The sequence below is a fragment of the Aulonocara sp. 'chitande type north' Nkhata Bay genome, linkage group LG13 (genome assembly GCF_057382095.1).
Source record: "Aulonocara sp. 'chitande type north' Nkhata Bay isolate Kocher_YH1m ecotype deep benthic linkage group LG13, A_spYH_male_GT1.1, whole genome shotgun sequence".
NCBI classification, from domain to species: Eukaryota; Metazoa; Chordata; class Actinopteri; order Cichliformes; family Cichlidae; genus Aulonocara; species Aulonocara sp. 'chitande type north' Nkhata Bay.
In genome coordinates, this window is record NC_141356.1 from 13,787,313 (window position 1) to 13,802,647 (window position 15,335).

At 39.8% G+C, this 15,335-nt stretch overlaps 1 protein-coding gene across 1 annotated transcript; it reads left to right on the plus strand.

Moving 5' to 3' along the window:
• The first annotated feature begins 8,542 nt into the window (after window positions 1-8,542).
• LOC147315827 (uncharacterized) lies at window positions 8,543-12,680 on the plus strand. Its single transcript, XM_086258062.1, has 6 exons — window positions 8,543-8,653; window positions 8,815-8,903; window positions 9,063-9,177; window positions 11,848-11,960; window positions 12,063-12,177; window positions 12,419-12,680. Exons 1-6 carry the CDS (start codon window positions 8,611-8,613, stop codon window positions 12,592-12,594), a joined length of 651 nt encoding a protein of 216 aa, XP_086114188.1. The 5' UTR covers window positions 8,543-8,610; the 3' UTR covers window positions 12,595-12,680.
• The last annotated feature ends 2,655 nt before the right edge of the window (window positions 12,681-15,335 follow it).

Genomic DNA, 15,335 nt, shown 5'->3' on the forward strand with positions numbered 1-15,335 from the left:
ATGGACTCAATATAATAGACTTTTCTGTGACTGTGTCACGTTTTGCTGCAAAACTGGGCTGCACAAAATCCACCAGCTGTGACGTTATTGACAAAATCTGTTCACAGACATACAAACACCTATGAAAATACTTCAAGCGATTTCTGCAGTACAGTAGTTGCCACTGCACTATGATGTAAACACTAACTTCTCCCACTGGAAAGGTAGAGTGTCCACTGAGAATGGCGTGGGAGATTGACGGATGGATTGCAGTAGTGTGCATGCTGTACCGGCCTGTTGTGGTAGAGCGTGAAAGTGAAGCTGTCGATTTATTGGTTCATTTACGTTCCTGTCCTCACCTACGGCCACAAGCTCTGGGTGGATACAGAAACAGAAATGAGGTGTCTGGGCTCACCTTTAGAGATGAAGTGAGGAGCTCAGTTGCCTGTAACAGCAATTTCAGGCATCTGACAAGATTCCAAGTCCCCAAACTGGACCTTTTAGCATGTTTGTTTTGGATTATCTAACAATGCTGTGCAGCACAGATCTTTGCTCAGGGAAATTCAATTTTCTTTTGTATTTTGTTGTTTCTTAGCACTAATTATTATTGTTACCTGTCACATGTATGTAGATGAAAATGTAGCGCTCCAACTTGTCATGCAAATACGGTCAGTCCACATGCTAAAAGCGAGCCTACATTCACTGTTATATACAGTCCATTATAGCCATTAGCATACAAAAAGCCAATTAGAGCATAATCTTTGGACATTAGTGGACCAAGGTATGCAAAAAGACACGGAGCAGTGAACAGGGATGTAATATGTAGGTGATTAAATGAATACAGATGGTAAAGGAAAGGGTAAACATACCTGTTTACTGGATAATTGTAGCGCACAACACTGCTAGCCAACAAGCTGTAGAATCTTTAAGCAGTGAGACATGAGGCAAAGTCACAGGCCTGCTGGTGCTCAGGAAGGGAGGAAGTATGTACAAAGACAGGTGGTAAACAAGAGCTCAGTAAGCCGGCCGGGAAACAGGTGTTCAGGGACAGCGACGGCATCATTTTCTTTCCCCCCACATTTGCATCTTATAAATATTTGATCAATTAATAGGTTCCCCCATCTGGTGTGTGTTCTGGGCTGTTGCTTCAGTACGTGGATGTTCTCTTCATTCCGGTAGGTGTTGAACAATCTGCATGTTCATTTGACTGATTGACTGACTGGGTGACTAAGTGACTGTGTGAACAGGCTCACTCAGTGGGATCCATTTATCTGGCAGAGAGAGTCTTTCATTTAAAACGTTCTCTCCTGCTGCACTTTTACCCCAAAATGGTACCACTGTGATTTCCTTCTAATTTGTGTACACTAAACAATAGAGAGAGGAAAAAACAGTGGGAGATGAGTGGTGATTGGAGCTGCCAGTCAACTGTTTTTAGACATTTTCATTGAAAGCGCTCAGCAGACGTTTCTGTCACTATAATAGTTTGTTAATTAGTGTGCAAGGTTAGACGAGACAGGGAGAAGAAAGCCTCTTTTTTGGTGCTTCAAATGTGTGATGCTGCACAGCTGGAGTTATCAGGCCCACTTTTAACTGGCCTGTTCCCTACGTGTCTCTCTCTCTCAGTCTTTTGCTTTGATTTTTGTTTAGAAAGAAAAGCCCTTTTTCAACTGACAAGATCAGTTTGGTTGTCTCTTCGTGAGCTCAGAGTCAAACATCCGTGTTAAACCCTCGCTTCCGAAGGCATTTACGCATTTAATCTTCCAAAATCTCTTACAGGGCCGTGTGCTGCAGCTTTAAAATGATGCGCAATTGCTGCAGCCCGTGTGTGTGTTGAGAAAATAAATCAGCCTTGTGATAAAAGCAAAGAGGTAATTAAATGAGCTAATAGAAGTTATTAGCTATTCATCAGCTGCAACTGCATTCAAACTTTCCCCGGAGGCACTGTGAGCCTCTCAAACAGGAAGACTCTCTGAAACAGGTAGCACGGCGTCTTCTTGAATACCAATTAGCCCAGACTTTTTTGTTTTTTTGCAGCTCATCCGTGTGAATCATTTGACAACAGAGTAGCCGTTTTCCATGGCTGGCTAATTCAGCACAATGCCTGTGAGGGAGGCAGACAAGGTGCGCTGCAGGGAGAATGTCACGAGTATTTCAGAAAGGTTAGACAGAGAGGAGAGCATGTTGCTATCATACACGCCATTCGTCATCGCTTTGATAGCACACAGTAACGCAGGGTGTCTGTAGGTGTGAGTATGGCTCTATACTGATGTAAGCGAGTGTGCAGGGAATCAGGCTGGATTGGCACACTGTCTGTTTGTTTAAGCAGTGTGTGTGTGTGTGTGTGTGTGTGTGTGTGTGTGTGTGTGTGTGTGTGTGTGTGTGTGTGTGTGTGTGTGCGCGAGCGCTTTTGTACATAAAGTCAAAGTCCTCAACAGCAGCTTTGGTTTGTTCAAATATTTAAAATGACTCATGGTTATATTTTCCTGACAGGTGACTTTTTGTTTGTGTGAATAAACAATGACAGCACCGGTGGTCATTGTTTCACACAATATACTGCATACACAACCTTTGTCTACTGTTTAAATAACCATAATTATCCCCTTCTACAACAGAGGGCTGTGCAAAAATATTTGAAAAATGAAGTGTTAGTATTGATCTTTGGATGGTTGTTGCACCGATTTCATTATCACGGACAGCAAGGCTAATCCTGCATTGAATCTCGATGCTTTGCAAAGAAAACCAGATGCTGGCTGCAGCTTCTGTCACTACAGTGACCGACACCAGTGAAGCTCCCTAGGGCTAAATATTGGACGTCAATGTTCCCAAGCAGAATGTATTTAGAGCGTTATTTCTAGATTTTCTGTGCAATAACAGGAAACTGTGTGTGTCCTTCTGAATGCTATAAAGAAAATAAATAAAAAAGATTGACAAAATATTAGATTAAATCAAATCAAATCACTTTTATTGTCACATCACATGTGCAGGCACACTGGCACAGCACATGCGAGTGAAATTCTTGTGTGCGAGCCCCACAAGCAACAGAGATGTGCAAACACAACAACACAAACGAGCAAAATACAAGAATGGCCAACCTGAAACTAATAAATATATGTACAATATATAATAGTGTATGCATTTCTGGATGTGTATACTAAATATTTTCCTACGTGTGTGTGTGTGTGTGGTGTGTGTGTGTATGCACATTTTTACAAATTAAATAGTTAAAAAAAATAAATAAATAATAATAATAATAATAATAATAATAATAATAATAATAATAATAATAATAATAATAATAATAAAATATACAGAGTTGAATATGTGCAAAACAAGTGGCATTTATATACAGTGTGGAGTGCATAATGTTAAAGTTCCAGTAGTGAAGCTGAGGTGTCTATGACGTGTTCAGCAGTCTGATGGCCTGATGGAAAAAGCTGTCTCTCAGTCTGCTGGTACGGGACCGGATGCTGCAGAACCTCCTTCCTGATGGAAGTAGTCTGAACAGTTTATGGCTGGGGTGACTGGAGTCCTTGATGATCCTCCCCGCTTTCCTCAGGCACCGCTTCCTGTAGATGTCTTGGAGGGAGGGAAGCTCACCTCCAATTATCCGTTCAGAGCACCGCACTACTCGCTGGAGAGCTTTGCGGTTGTAGGCGGTGCTGTTGCCATACCAGGTGGTGATGCATCCAGTGAGGATGCTCTCAATGGCACAGTGATAGAAGGTCCTGAGGATGTGGGGGCTCATGCCGAATCTTTTCAGTCTCCTGAGAAAGAAGAGGCGCTGCTGCGCCTTCTTCACTGTTTTGTTTGTGTGTACTGACCACGTAAGATCCTCAGCCAGATGTACTCCAAGGAACCGGAAGCTGCTCACTCTCTCCACAGCAGCGCCGTTGATGGTGATGGGGGTGTGTACTTCTCTGCACCTCCGGAAGTCCACTATCAACTCCTTTGTCTTTGCAACGTTGAGGGTGAGATGGTTGTCTTGACACCAGTGGGTCAGGGCGCTGACCTCCTCCCTGTAAGCTGTCTCATCACTGTTGGTGATAAGACCCACCACTGTAGTGTCGTCCGCAAACTTCACAATGATGTTGGAGCTGTTAGTGGCTGTGCAGTCGTAGGTGTAGAGTGAGTACAGGAGAGGGCTCAGTACACACCCCTGTGGAGCACCAGTGTTCAGTGTGATTAACGTGTGGATTTTTAGTTTTTATTGTTTCCATATTTATTTAAGTTTACTAAAAAGCTTTCCAGATGTATCTAAATAAAGGAAGTATAAAGATAAGTACCATCCTTTCTCTTCCAATAAGAAGGACCACAACCTTAAATGGGAATGAAAAATGTTTATTGATATAAAGCAACAGCTGGGTCCAAGGCTGCGGTTTCACGACAGGCCAGTCCTGGCAGCAGGGTAGGACACGGAAATGAGAACGACATGACGTGTGGAGCAAGCAGGCACTTATAAATCCAGGAGAAGAAGGAGAATGCTTGGGGAGTGGATCCAAGGTTCAAATGAGCTTCTCTTTCCTATTATAGCAAACAGTTCATTTAAATCTGCCAATCATTTTCCCTGGAAACATGGCCATAACCAGCTATGAGGTCACCACAGTGACAACAATAGTAAAGAATAACACTAAAGAATAATTCTGTGGTGTGTAATTTTGTTCCAGATAGCTGGGGCCTGGACAGTCATCCCCTATAGCACCTTCTCCAGGTGGACGGGGCCATATTCCATGTAAGGTAGCAATTCATGGTGAGGGCATAAAAGCCAAATTATCAATTTACTAGTTGACCTAATTCCTCATACCATGAGCTATGGTCACAAGCTTTGAGTAGTGACAAAAAAAATGAGACTGAGGATACTAGCAGCAGAAATGAGCTTCTTTTTGAAGGGTGGCTGGCCTCTCCATTAGAAATAGGATGAGGAGTTCAGTCATTTGAGAGGAAATCGGAGTAGAGCCACTTCTCCATATGAAAGGAGCCAGTTGAGGTGGTTTGGGGATCTGCTTCCTTAGTGTCCTGGGTGAGGTGTTCTTGGCATGTCTAGGAAGAGGTTCAGGAATGTCTTGGATAACCTGTAGGCGGTGGCTGGGGACACGCCCCTGCAAACCAGTCTCGGATAAACAGAAAGTTTTTTTATAAACACAAGCAATGTTTGGAATGTGTTATTGTGATCAAATTGCATTTTCTAGTAATGTGCTAAAGTAACACATTGCTCTATAAAATTCAGTAATTACATCACTGTTAAAATAAAATTGTTACTTGTGTTGCAAAGGATCTTCAAATGTCTGCATACCAGGAGAAGGGAAATGGTGGAGGGGCCTCCAGCTTTTATGGAGTGGAGATATGGACATTATGCACATTATACAATATGCACAAAAGACAAGCTGCGTCCATTATGCTAACTTTGGCTCTTGGCAAACATCTGCACAGACAGTGTGCTAACGCTAACCAAGAACCCATAAACAGAATTGGAGTAATCATTGCTTTAAACTCTTTTTGTGCTGGTTTTGATCTTTACTTTTTGTTGTCAGTTTTGTGTTTTATGTATATATATGAAATGGTTCTTAAATAGCTCTTTTATACTCTTTTATAGCATTCAAAGCAGCTCATACAACTTGCCTCATTTACTCATTCATACCAGCACCTTTTCTGTGCTTTCTATCTAACATTCACACTCCAATGGAAGAGTTGGAGAGAACCTGGGGTTAGCATCTTGCCCAAGGATAACTGCAGACTGAAGCAGCCAGCGATCGAACACCGAACCTTCTAATGAGTAGTAGTAATAATAGGTTTATATAGTTAACTGATTATATGACAATGCATTTCAGGTTATTTCACATAGTAATGTGAAAGTAAACCAATAAGTAGTGTAACAAATTTCTTTCTCTGATCAGTATGTAATACTGCATTACTTGGTAATGAGGCCTGCTGGTGCTCAGGAAGGGATGAAGTGTAATAGATTACTTTTTTTAAACCCCATCTTTAAACACAACACACCTCTACCATATTTCTAGATAAACAGTTTATACTGCAAAAGAATGAATTTTAAAGTCCTTTACAGTTTTCAAAATGTCTCTATTTGATTGTATCAAATTAAAACTCAGTCTCTTCAGAAGTGTAGCCTTTTCTACTGCAGGAGAACAGGTCCTACACCTTTAACCAGGGTTTAGAAATGAGTGAACTTTTACTCTTAATGTCTTATATTAGAGGTCTGCCTGAAAATGGGTTAAAGTCATCACAGACATCAAATGAGACATTTATGTTGGAACATCTTTAAACAGAGATGACAGTCTGTACTGATTCCCTAATTTTGTAAAAGCCACTGCCGCCTCGTTTAACTGATGTTTTTGGCATGCCAAGTGATGGCAATACTGAAATAGGTCTCACTCCCAACTCACCACATATGGATGCTTGTAAAAAATAAAAAGAAATCCATTGGTATCACATTTAAACACTGGACAAGCATTTCTTTAGAACACATAGGGTTACTGTTAAAAAGGGATTTTAAACAAAATAATCATTAACGTTGAGAAGACAATGGGCAAGTTAAATGATTCACAATTACAATGTGAGCAACCGAAGTTAAAACCAGTTGGAGCAAAGGATACCACTGCCGAGCTAGCAGTTCAGCAGCGGCTCGGCAGCTTTTTTTGGGTCAAGCTTTATTTTTCACATGCAGATATGACCAATCAGACCACTGCAACAAGTGGCAGCAAGTGTGCTCTCAGTAGTTGAAAACGTGCCGGTGCAGAACAAATGCAGATGTGGAAATGATCAAATATGACTATTTTACCTCAGACACACAGCTAGACACTGGATCAGTTGGCTTTCTGAAATTATTTCTCTGCCTTCATCAGAAGTGGTCCCAAAAAGCTGTCATACCGCTTCAAATTCTGGATCAAATCATGAAATTGTTCCTGTTGCTGCCATCTCTTAGGAATTGGAATCTGGATGAACTCAGAACCTCTATTTCTTCATTTTCTTTTTTAGAAACATCAGGACAAGCTTGGATTGCTTGATGGCAATTAAATTTTTTTCATAATGTATTTTTTGGGGAAACATTTTTTTGCTAAATCACAGTCCTTTGGGTACGTATATATACGTTACATTACAAATGTGTGTATGAAAAAGGCATTTGGTCTAAAGGTCTTAACATGCTAGTTAATTCTGCTCAGTTAACCCTATGACACTATATCATGTTAAACAATATACTTAAATTATACTTAGCTGAGGAAGTTAGCAATGAGAAAAGGAAGCTAAATGAAAAGTGCAGATCATCATTCAGTGGAGTTTTTGAGAATAAAAAAGCCAAAAGCAAGTGGTAGAGATGGTTGAGTTAGGTTAACTCCAGTGCATGTTTCAAAAAGATATAGGTACTCGAAATGTCCTTTACCAAATGCTTAATCACAGCATCAAAGGGCTATGTTGTTGCTTCAATGCTACTGAATAACTTAAAATGATTCATTTCTGGGGGATTTGTAGAATTACATGAAGGACTGTATGCCAGAACAAGCTGATGAAAAATGACTTTACTCTTACTGCTGTACCAGAAGACCTTTATATTTTATACTTTTATATTTTCAGTCAGACATTTTTATAAAATGGATAAAACTGTACGTCTGACCTTGCAGTTTCATAATTCACCAGATGATTGTTGTTTTTTTCTCTCTTTTGCTCTCTCTGTTCAAACTTCTACAAAGGCTGATGCAAGTAAATAGCAAGCTTCAACACAGGTTTCCCCGACAGTAACTGCCCTTTGTTGTGCAAACCATTGCAACATGAAGAAAATCATAGGTTCACACTTTAAGAAATGTATTATTGTTAAATTTTTTTATAGAAAGAATTCCAGGCGGCATTCACAAAATAAGGATTTTCTTAAGAAGGACAAGGAATAGAAGGATGTAGAGGACAAGTCGGTAAGAAGACAGGGAGGAACTCTTCTTTTTTTTTAGTCAAATCAAACAAAGAAGGCAACCCTCCATCTTAATGAGCTCAATCACTCTTCCTAAAAGCTTCAATAATTCATTTTCTCGCAGATCATCAGACATCCATAATGAATAACATCCACCGTGAATTATTTACACAGTCATCCTTCGTGGCACAACTACTGGCTGACACCAAGTCACCCAGTGTGTCTGATGGGCTGCTGTGCGCACATGTATGTGAGAGGGTGTGTGTCTGAATCACATTCTGACATTTGGCTCCATAATGGTCTCGCAGCTAAGAAGTAGTAGTGACATCCAGTTTGAAGCAGAACAGCACAAAGCCCTAATTGGAGCAGTAAGTGTGTGCTTCCAGCTCCCCCATCAGCACAAAGCAGGGACATGCATACTGAAAACAACTCTCTTACTAAGAGAAGAACAATTTCTGGAGTTCCTGTATACTGTATGTATAAGTGACACTGGTTTTTTTTTTTTTTGGTTTTTTTTGTAAAGGTGCTCAATAATTAATCTTTTTCACTTTCATGTTACGTCATAGTCAAGGAAATGCTGGCAGATGCTGACTCCAATCGCAGCTGAAAACAACAGTATTTACCAATTCTGTAAACTTTGCCCTGACAGACTGAGTCAATAAATTCACCTGTCATAGCTTTGAGTTCTCAGTTCTGGGGCAGAAAACCCTCATTTAGTGGCCATGGCTTTAAAGGCAACACTGACTTGGCTTTGCTCACTTGCAGGTAAACTCATATTTACATATGTTTATCTTAATGTGAGATCACAGGCAGAGTGTACATGAGGAATACAAATATGCAGCTAAAGGAAGATTAAAATGTAAGGTGTAAAAGAGAAGATGAATATTACATTGGGGTTTTCTTTATGTTTGTGTGCCTGGTTGCAGTCTTGTCCTCCTGTGTGGCTCATGAAACTATTCCGCTCAACTGCAGCTCACAAGCTGAACTCTGGGAACGTTTGTCAGCTGATCTCAGTGCAAGTTATTAATTTGTCTTTCCACATACATGCATATAAATACTCACGTCATTTACTTACTTAAAATTAAGTGACGGTAAAGAAAGGAAAGGAAAATAAATAACTTGACAATATTCTCCATTTGCTTTCCATATAAACTAAATTGATATTAACCAATAGGTGGCAGTAGAGTGTGGCGAAAACCCACCATCTTCTTGGACTGCACAGCAGACAGCTGCACTGGAGCTCTACATGAGGAATCTGACGGATACTCTGCACAAACACCAGCTGAAAGGTAGGAGGATGAGCCAGCGACATGTGCGACTGTTTGTGTTGTTTCTGCATTTCACTTCAATTCTGTTAGAACAACTATAAGTGTTAGGCTTTAGTTACCATTGCAACATAAATATAAAATGATCAATGTTTAAAAATAAAGGCTGATATGAATGTAAATATAACCTAACGACTGATGTTTACAGTCTATAATTCCACATTTGTTCTCATCTCAGTTTTGTGCATTGGACCTTAAAAAGAAGCCAGTTCTGTCAAAAACGCCAGAAATGTGTGGTTCTGTTTCAGTTACACAACCTGCTGCTATACATGAAGAAGTTATTGATCACGGTGTTAGCAGTTTGATTAGAAACATTGACTAGTACTGCTGATCTCACAACCTCAGGTTTGCTGAAATGTCTTAGACGCGACCATTTCTTAACTGCACATCGCATCCACTTGAGTCCACTCAAAGTATTTCACCCTTTCATTAAATTAGTGGAAGATACATTTAAAAGTTGACTAAAGTATATTTTTATTTATTTAGTGTTTAACTGTAACTGGGATGAGGGTGAACCAGTGTCAAAAAGAATATATATTGTGTTTTCTTGACCTTTGGTGTTATGGTTTATTATCTTAGTAGTAATCCTGAGTTTATTCTATGTTAACCTTTGTACATTTAGGCTCCCGTCATGTCTGTGTCCGCTTCTGTATGTGTTTAGGTGTGTCAGTCCTTGTCCCTTATCTCCCTTTTCTGTGCCCATCTTCTCTTCCTTGTGTGTGTCATTCCATGTTTCCCATCTATGTTTATCTCCTTAGACCTTCTCATTTCCCCGAATGTTGTGTCCTCCCAGTCCCCAGGTCATGTTATGGTGTATTGTCTCCCTTTGTGTAATGTCTCTCTCCCTTCCTCACTCTTATCTTTCTCCCACTCCTTTGTGATATTCGACAGTTTCCTGTTTTATTTTGAAAGCTTTGTGTTTTCATGTTCGGTGTAGTTCCCCTGTGGCGTCTTGTTAATTCGTATCAGCTGTGTTCCCCGTGTGTTCTCATTTCCTAGTAATCCTTCTGTGTATTTGTGTCAGTATGCATTTCCCTGTGTCCTTCCCCGTGTATTTAATACTCCCGTTTGGGTCCTATCCTGCCTGCACACAGACGTTTCATGACATTCATAGCTTAGTAATCCAATTTTAGCCATCTTAAAATAATTGTAACTCAGTTGTCAACAAAAAAGAAGCACTAAGCAAGATCATAACGTTTAATAGATTCATAAGCGGCAGTGCAAATACATAAATGCATTTTTTTTCTGCATAAAATAAATATTGGTGCTCAGCAATGGCATTTTGGCCTTCATGCAAAGGAGAACTGCCACGACTTGAATGTCAATTTTCAACCATTTTTAATGGAGTTTCATTCACTCAAGCATAAAATGTATTTTTGTATATTTAAGGGCCATTAAAAAGAAAAAAAAACAAGTCTCTTCCCAAAAGCCCATTTTGAGGCGTGAAAGTTCTTGAATATATTCATTAGAAACAAGACGCACTAATAAAGTACCACCGAACAAGAAGCAGAATGTCATTAACAACTAGATGACTAATATTTACTTTAGTTTGCGATTAAAATGATCCCCCAAACTGAAATTTATGTTTATCCAGATGAGGATTTATGTAAGGATCACATTAGAGCTCCCACTGGACCCTCCTCATGTTACTGAGTCTGAAACATAATTGGGAACCACATCCAGAGGCTGGTTATGTTGGGGTGTGTAGTTGAGTTTAAGGCTAGATCCATCCATCCATTCATAGCCCGTCCTAGCTGCTATAGTTCTTTATTACTAACCTTCACTACTCCACCTCGTGGCTGTAGTGCAGGAGGAGAGCACGTCATCTACTGATCGGAAGGTTAGTGACGTCAAAAAAGGTGCACACCTTTGACGTTGTGTGACTAAATCTCTGTTTTCCTCATTCACACTTAAAAGCAAAAACCAACTTTTTGAAAACTTCACCCTGGGAGCAGTTTTTAAAAATCTCCATTTTCAGTGACCCAAAATGCCGTTTTTACATGTGGACAAAAGGCCCAGAAGCATATAAAAAGCTGCATTTTTTAAATTGCCTGTGTAGGTGTGGACGTAGCATAAAAGAGTTAGTAGTTTATTTTATTGCTACCTTTAATTTATTGCTGTTCATTTTTATTTGATTAATTGTTTACAAAAGGTTTGAGGTGTGAAATAAACTACAATGGAGTTTGAAAACAAAATATAGGTGTATGTGGCTGGAGGAGCGCGCAAAGATGTTCATGTAAAACAAAGGGGGCCTAGCAAAAAAGGTTTGGAAACAACTGGTTTCAGAAGTGCTCTAGAGTACAAGAAAATGAGCACATTCCTTGAGGAATACTTGATGAAGTGGAATCACTGGCACACGAGTGGTTGGTTTGGAACTGAAGCTTTATTAAGATGAACTGTAGTCTACTATGCACAGAAGGACCCTTGAAAGTAGTAACTGCCAAGTGGCTTTTCATGTCACCCTTAACTTTACTGAGGAACACAATCCCTCTGAAAATAACATTTACATTTAAAATAAGGTTACTTTCCCTGTTTTTGAACAGAAGCTCTGGTATAATGCAGAACTAAAGAAACAGGAAAGACAGAAGAAATAGACATCTAATATATAAATGTTCACGATTCATTGATTTACAGAATGCCAAGGATCTGAGCCAACACAATGCAAGGAAGCTGAAGTGCCAAAAAACGGGGGGCTAGCATGTGCCACTGTTGCCAACAAACGTTACTGCAAACCCATGTGCAACTATGTAAGTGGTACATGCATGTACCAGCATCTGTCATATATTTTTCAGTTTTTCATGATTCATATAGTGGAAAGTGGGATGAGTAATACGAGTCTTTTTTCACAGGGTTATGATTTTGGTTTTCTGAGAAAAAGACGTGTTTTTGATGAATGTAGTGGGCAAACAGGATATCAGTGGCAGAGCCAGTACGTAGGAGGAAACAAGCTGGCTGAGTGCATCGGTAAGGCAGCAGTTTATTCATCTCTTATTACTATGAATCTGCAGCTGAGGTCAAAGCAGGGAGTCGCTCCCAACGACTCAGTCATATCCAAATGTGCTTGCAATTTTCTCTGCAAAGTTCTTTTTCATTGCATTTTAATAAGTGTAATCTTAGTGGCCCTAAACAGAGAGTTTAAATACCAGAAACTGTATGTAAATTTTAAGATATGAGGTTGAACTTATGTCTTGCTCTTGCTTTCTAGAAGCATCTATTCAAGTCTCAGGAGCAACAACTGCATATTTTCCAAAAGATCAGGACTGCATAACAACCAAGAGCAGCAGTCAAATGCAGAATCGCATCCTTGAAGATTTTACTGCTGAGCTGAAGGGTAAAGGCATACAAGGAGAGCTGAAGTATGCCTGTCTTGTATGCGGTTAAACATGACAGAGAACCGTGTCATGAAAATGGGTATAAAAGGACCTCCTGCTGCAGTAAAAACATTTTAATAAATACTTGAACATGGAGTGTTTTTTTTTCTGGCATTTGTGCATATGGACATAAATATATGTTTGCATAGTTTCACACTCTACAGACCCTGCATTTTCACAGTGGCTCACCACTGTAGCAGTTATTTTTCATAACCCGTGTGCACTTAAAGCCTGAAAATATCTCAATATTTTTCACCTGTTATTAGGACAAAATCCAGATTAAAGTTTACACACTGGCGGTGTATCATGTATCATAATGAAACAGTTTAATACTAATATTATACTGGCCCCTCATGCTGTCAGATCAAAGGAACAGTTCGTTTTAATATAGTTTTATTGATATGGGCCAAATTTCAACATCAGTCACCTCAAGGTGCTTTATTCTGCCAAGATGCTGCAATACCACTGAGAAAACCTGAACAAAGTGAAGACCCCCTGCATGCAAGCACTTGGTGACAGTAGGACGAAACCTCTGGCAGAATCAGGCTGAGGGAGAGGCAGCCAGCTGCCACAAACGGCTGAGGGTGAAGGCAGAAAGACAGGACAAAAAACATACTGTGTAAAAAAAAGACAGATTAATGATAACGAATGATTAAAAACAGAGTGTGAAAAGAGATGAGTAAAGAAGTGCATCATGGGAAGCTCCCAACAGCCTAGGCCCATTGCCGTGTAACTAAAGGAGGGTTCGGGTCACATGAGCCAGTCTTAACTATACACTCTTTAAAGTTCGGAGTGTGTTTGTCTCCAAACTGTTCTTCATTGGATGTCAAAATATATTGTAAGGGCATACAACGCACGTTGAAACTCTATTTTCACATTTGTCGCGCTCTGTGATTAGTATGTAAATATTATTGTGCAGCTGTTAAAGGTGCTTATGGAATTTTAGGTAGTAAACTAATAAAAGACAGAGTAGGCAAAGCAGTTGCAAAGTCTCACATATTTCTCTCACAACCAGTATTAAGGTTTTTAACTATATGTGTAAAAGATGCTGTTATTTTAGCCTTTTCTAAAACAGAGCAAGAGGGAAAGACATGCGGCGAATGGGATGGACTCAAACCCGGGCCGGCCGCTCTCAGCTGTATGGCATGTGGTGGCCTGCTCGACACACTGAGCTAAACAAGCACCCAAAAGCTGCACGTATTGAGATTACAGCATCATTGAACTCTAATCGACTATTCTTCCCTTCTCTGGCTCAAAATACGTCCTTACAGGGACACCTTTTGGTAATGTAGGTACTATACATTTGACAAGACAAGATTTCCTATGTTACTCTAGTGATACCGAGATATCATAGTTCAAATGCTACCTTATGTCACATCCCTTTACAGGTGGCACTGCAAAAAACATAAAGTTAAACACGTCGCTGATGCAAACATGCCAAAAGAGTTTGCCATCCTCTGCCCCTTTTTGACATTAATAATTTATCTGTTGACTACTCCTATAATAAGTAATTTAAACTTAGATTTTTAAAGTTAAAAGAAAAACTGGTGTACACAGCAGAGTATATTGGTTATTACCTCTGCAACTGGAACTATATTCAAGACAAGCTTTTCAACCACCCTCTGGAATTCATCTAGGTCTTCATCTTTGGTGGAAAATGAGGTGAACCTAAACAATGCAAATGCATCTGTGTCAATGCAGCCGCTTAAATATCAATAAATAAATGGCTGCATCTCTTCCATTTACATTAACAAAAGCAGATGTCTTACCACCATCTTCACTGTTCTTCCATCTGACTTCATTTGACTAACAGACACTCAATATTCATGTGCTTGACAGCCATATATTGATGAGAGCAGCCATTAAAATGAGGTTAACCACCCTGTCAAATGGACTGCTTTGTCTGCTGTTCTGTCTGCTCTCAGTTTTTGCAGACGCATCCAGATGTAGCTCACCGGGGTCGAGGTTAAAAAGTCAAAATGAGATTGCAGGATCTCATTAGGTAGCCATTGACATTCCACATCATTCTAGTAGGAGTCACTTTAATCAGAGAGAAAATGCCCCACAGCACGACCCTCTGGTGTAAGCTGGCAGACCATCTAATTATCAATTAAGGAAATAACTGTCTGTGGACTGAATGATTAATGGTGGTAAATTGTAATTGCACAGAGCTTCCATTGGGTGGCAAAAGCCTAAATATTGCATCTTAAGCTTCTGTGTTTTCTGGCTGGTAACTCACTCAGTAAAACTTTTATTTACCCATGTACTCCAAATTTATTATTGATCAGTAAGTTTAATTACCCAGCTAGAAATGGAAGAGCATGGCAACCTTGCTCAAAGCCCTAACCCTCAGCTTATCTAATCTTTGTGTTGAACAGACCTCGTCTATGAACCCTTATTATGATTGTGACTTTACTGTTGGACCAGTGATGAGTGGCTGTCCTCTCTAACAATCCTATAGCTAACTGGGAGAAAACTGCAGCCATTTTTTTTTTATCAAAAAATGTATTTGTTTCAGTCTGGTGGTAAAGAGCATACTTAAGCTGAAAAAGGCAGCATTAGATAGGTAGGTATCCAGGGAACAGGATATGATGAATGTTATAAATAATAAAAATAAAATAAAATGCATGCAACAATCATGCAATGTCTGTTCACCGCTGTTTCAGTAGGCATGATCTGATTGGACTGGAATGTAGCAATACCATATTCTATACACTAGAGGGCAATATAAAATCACTTTTGGGACAAAAC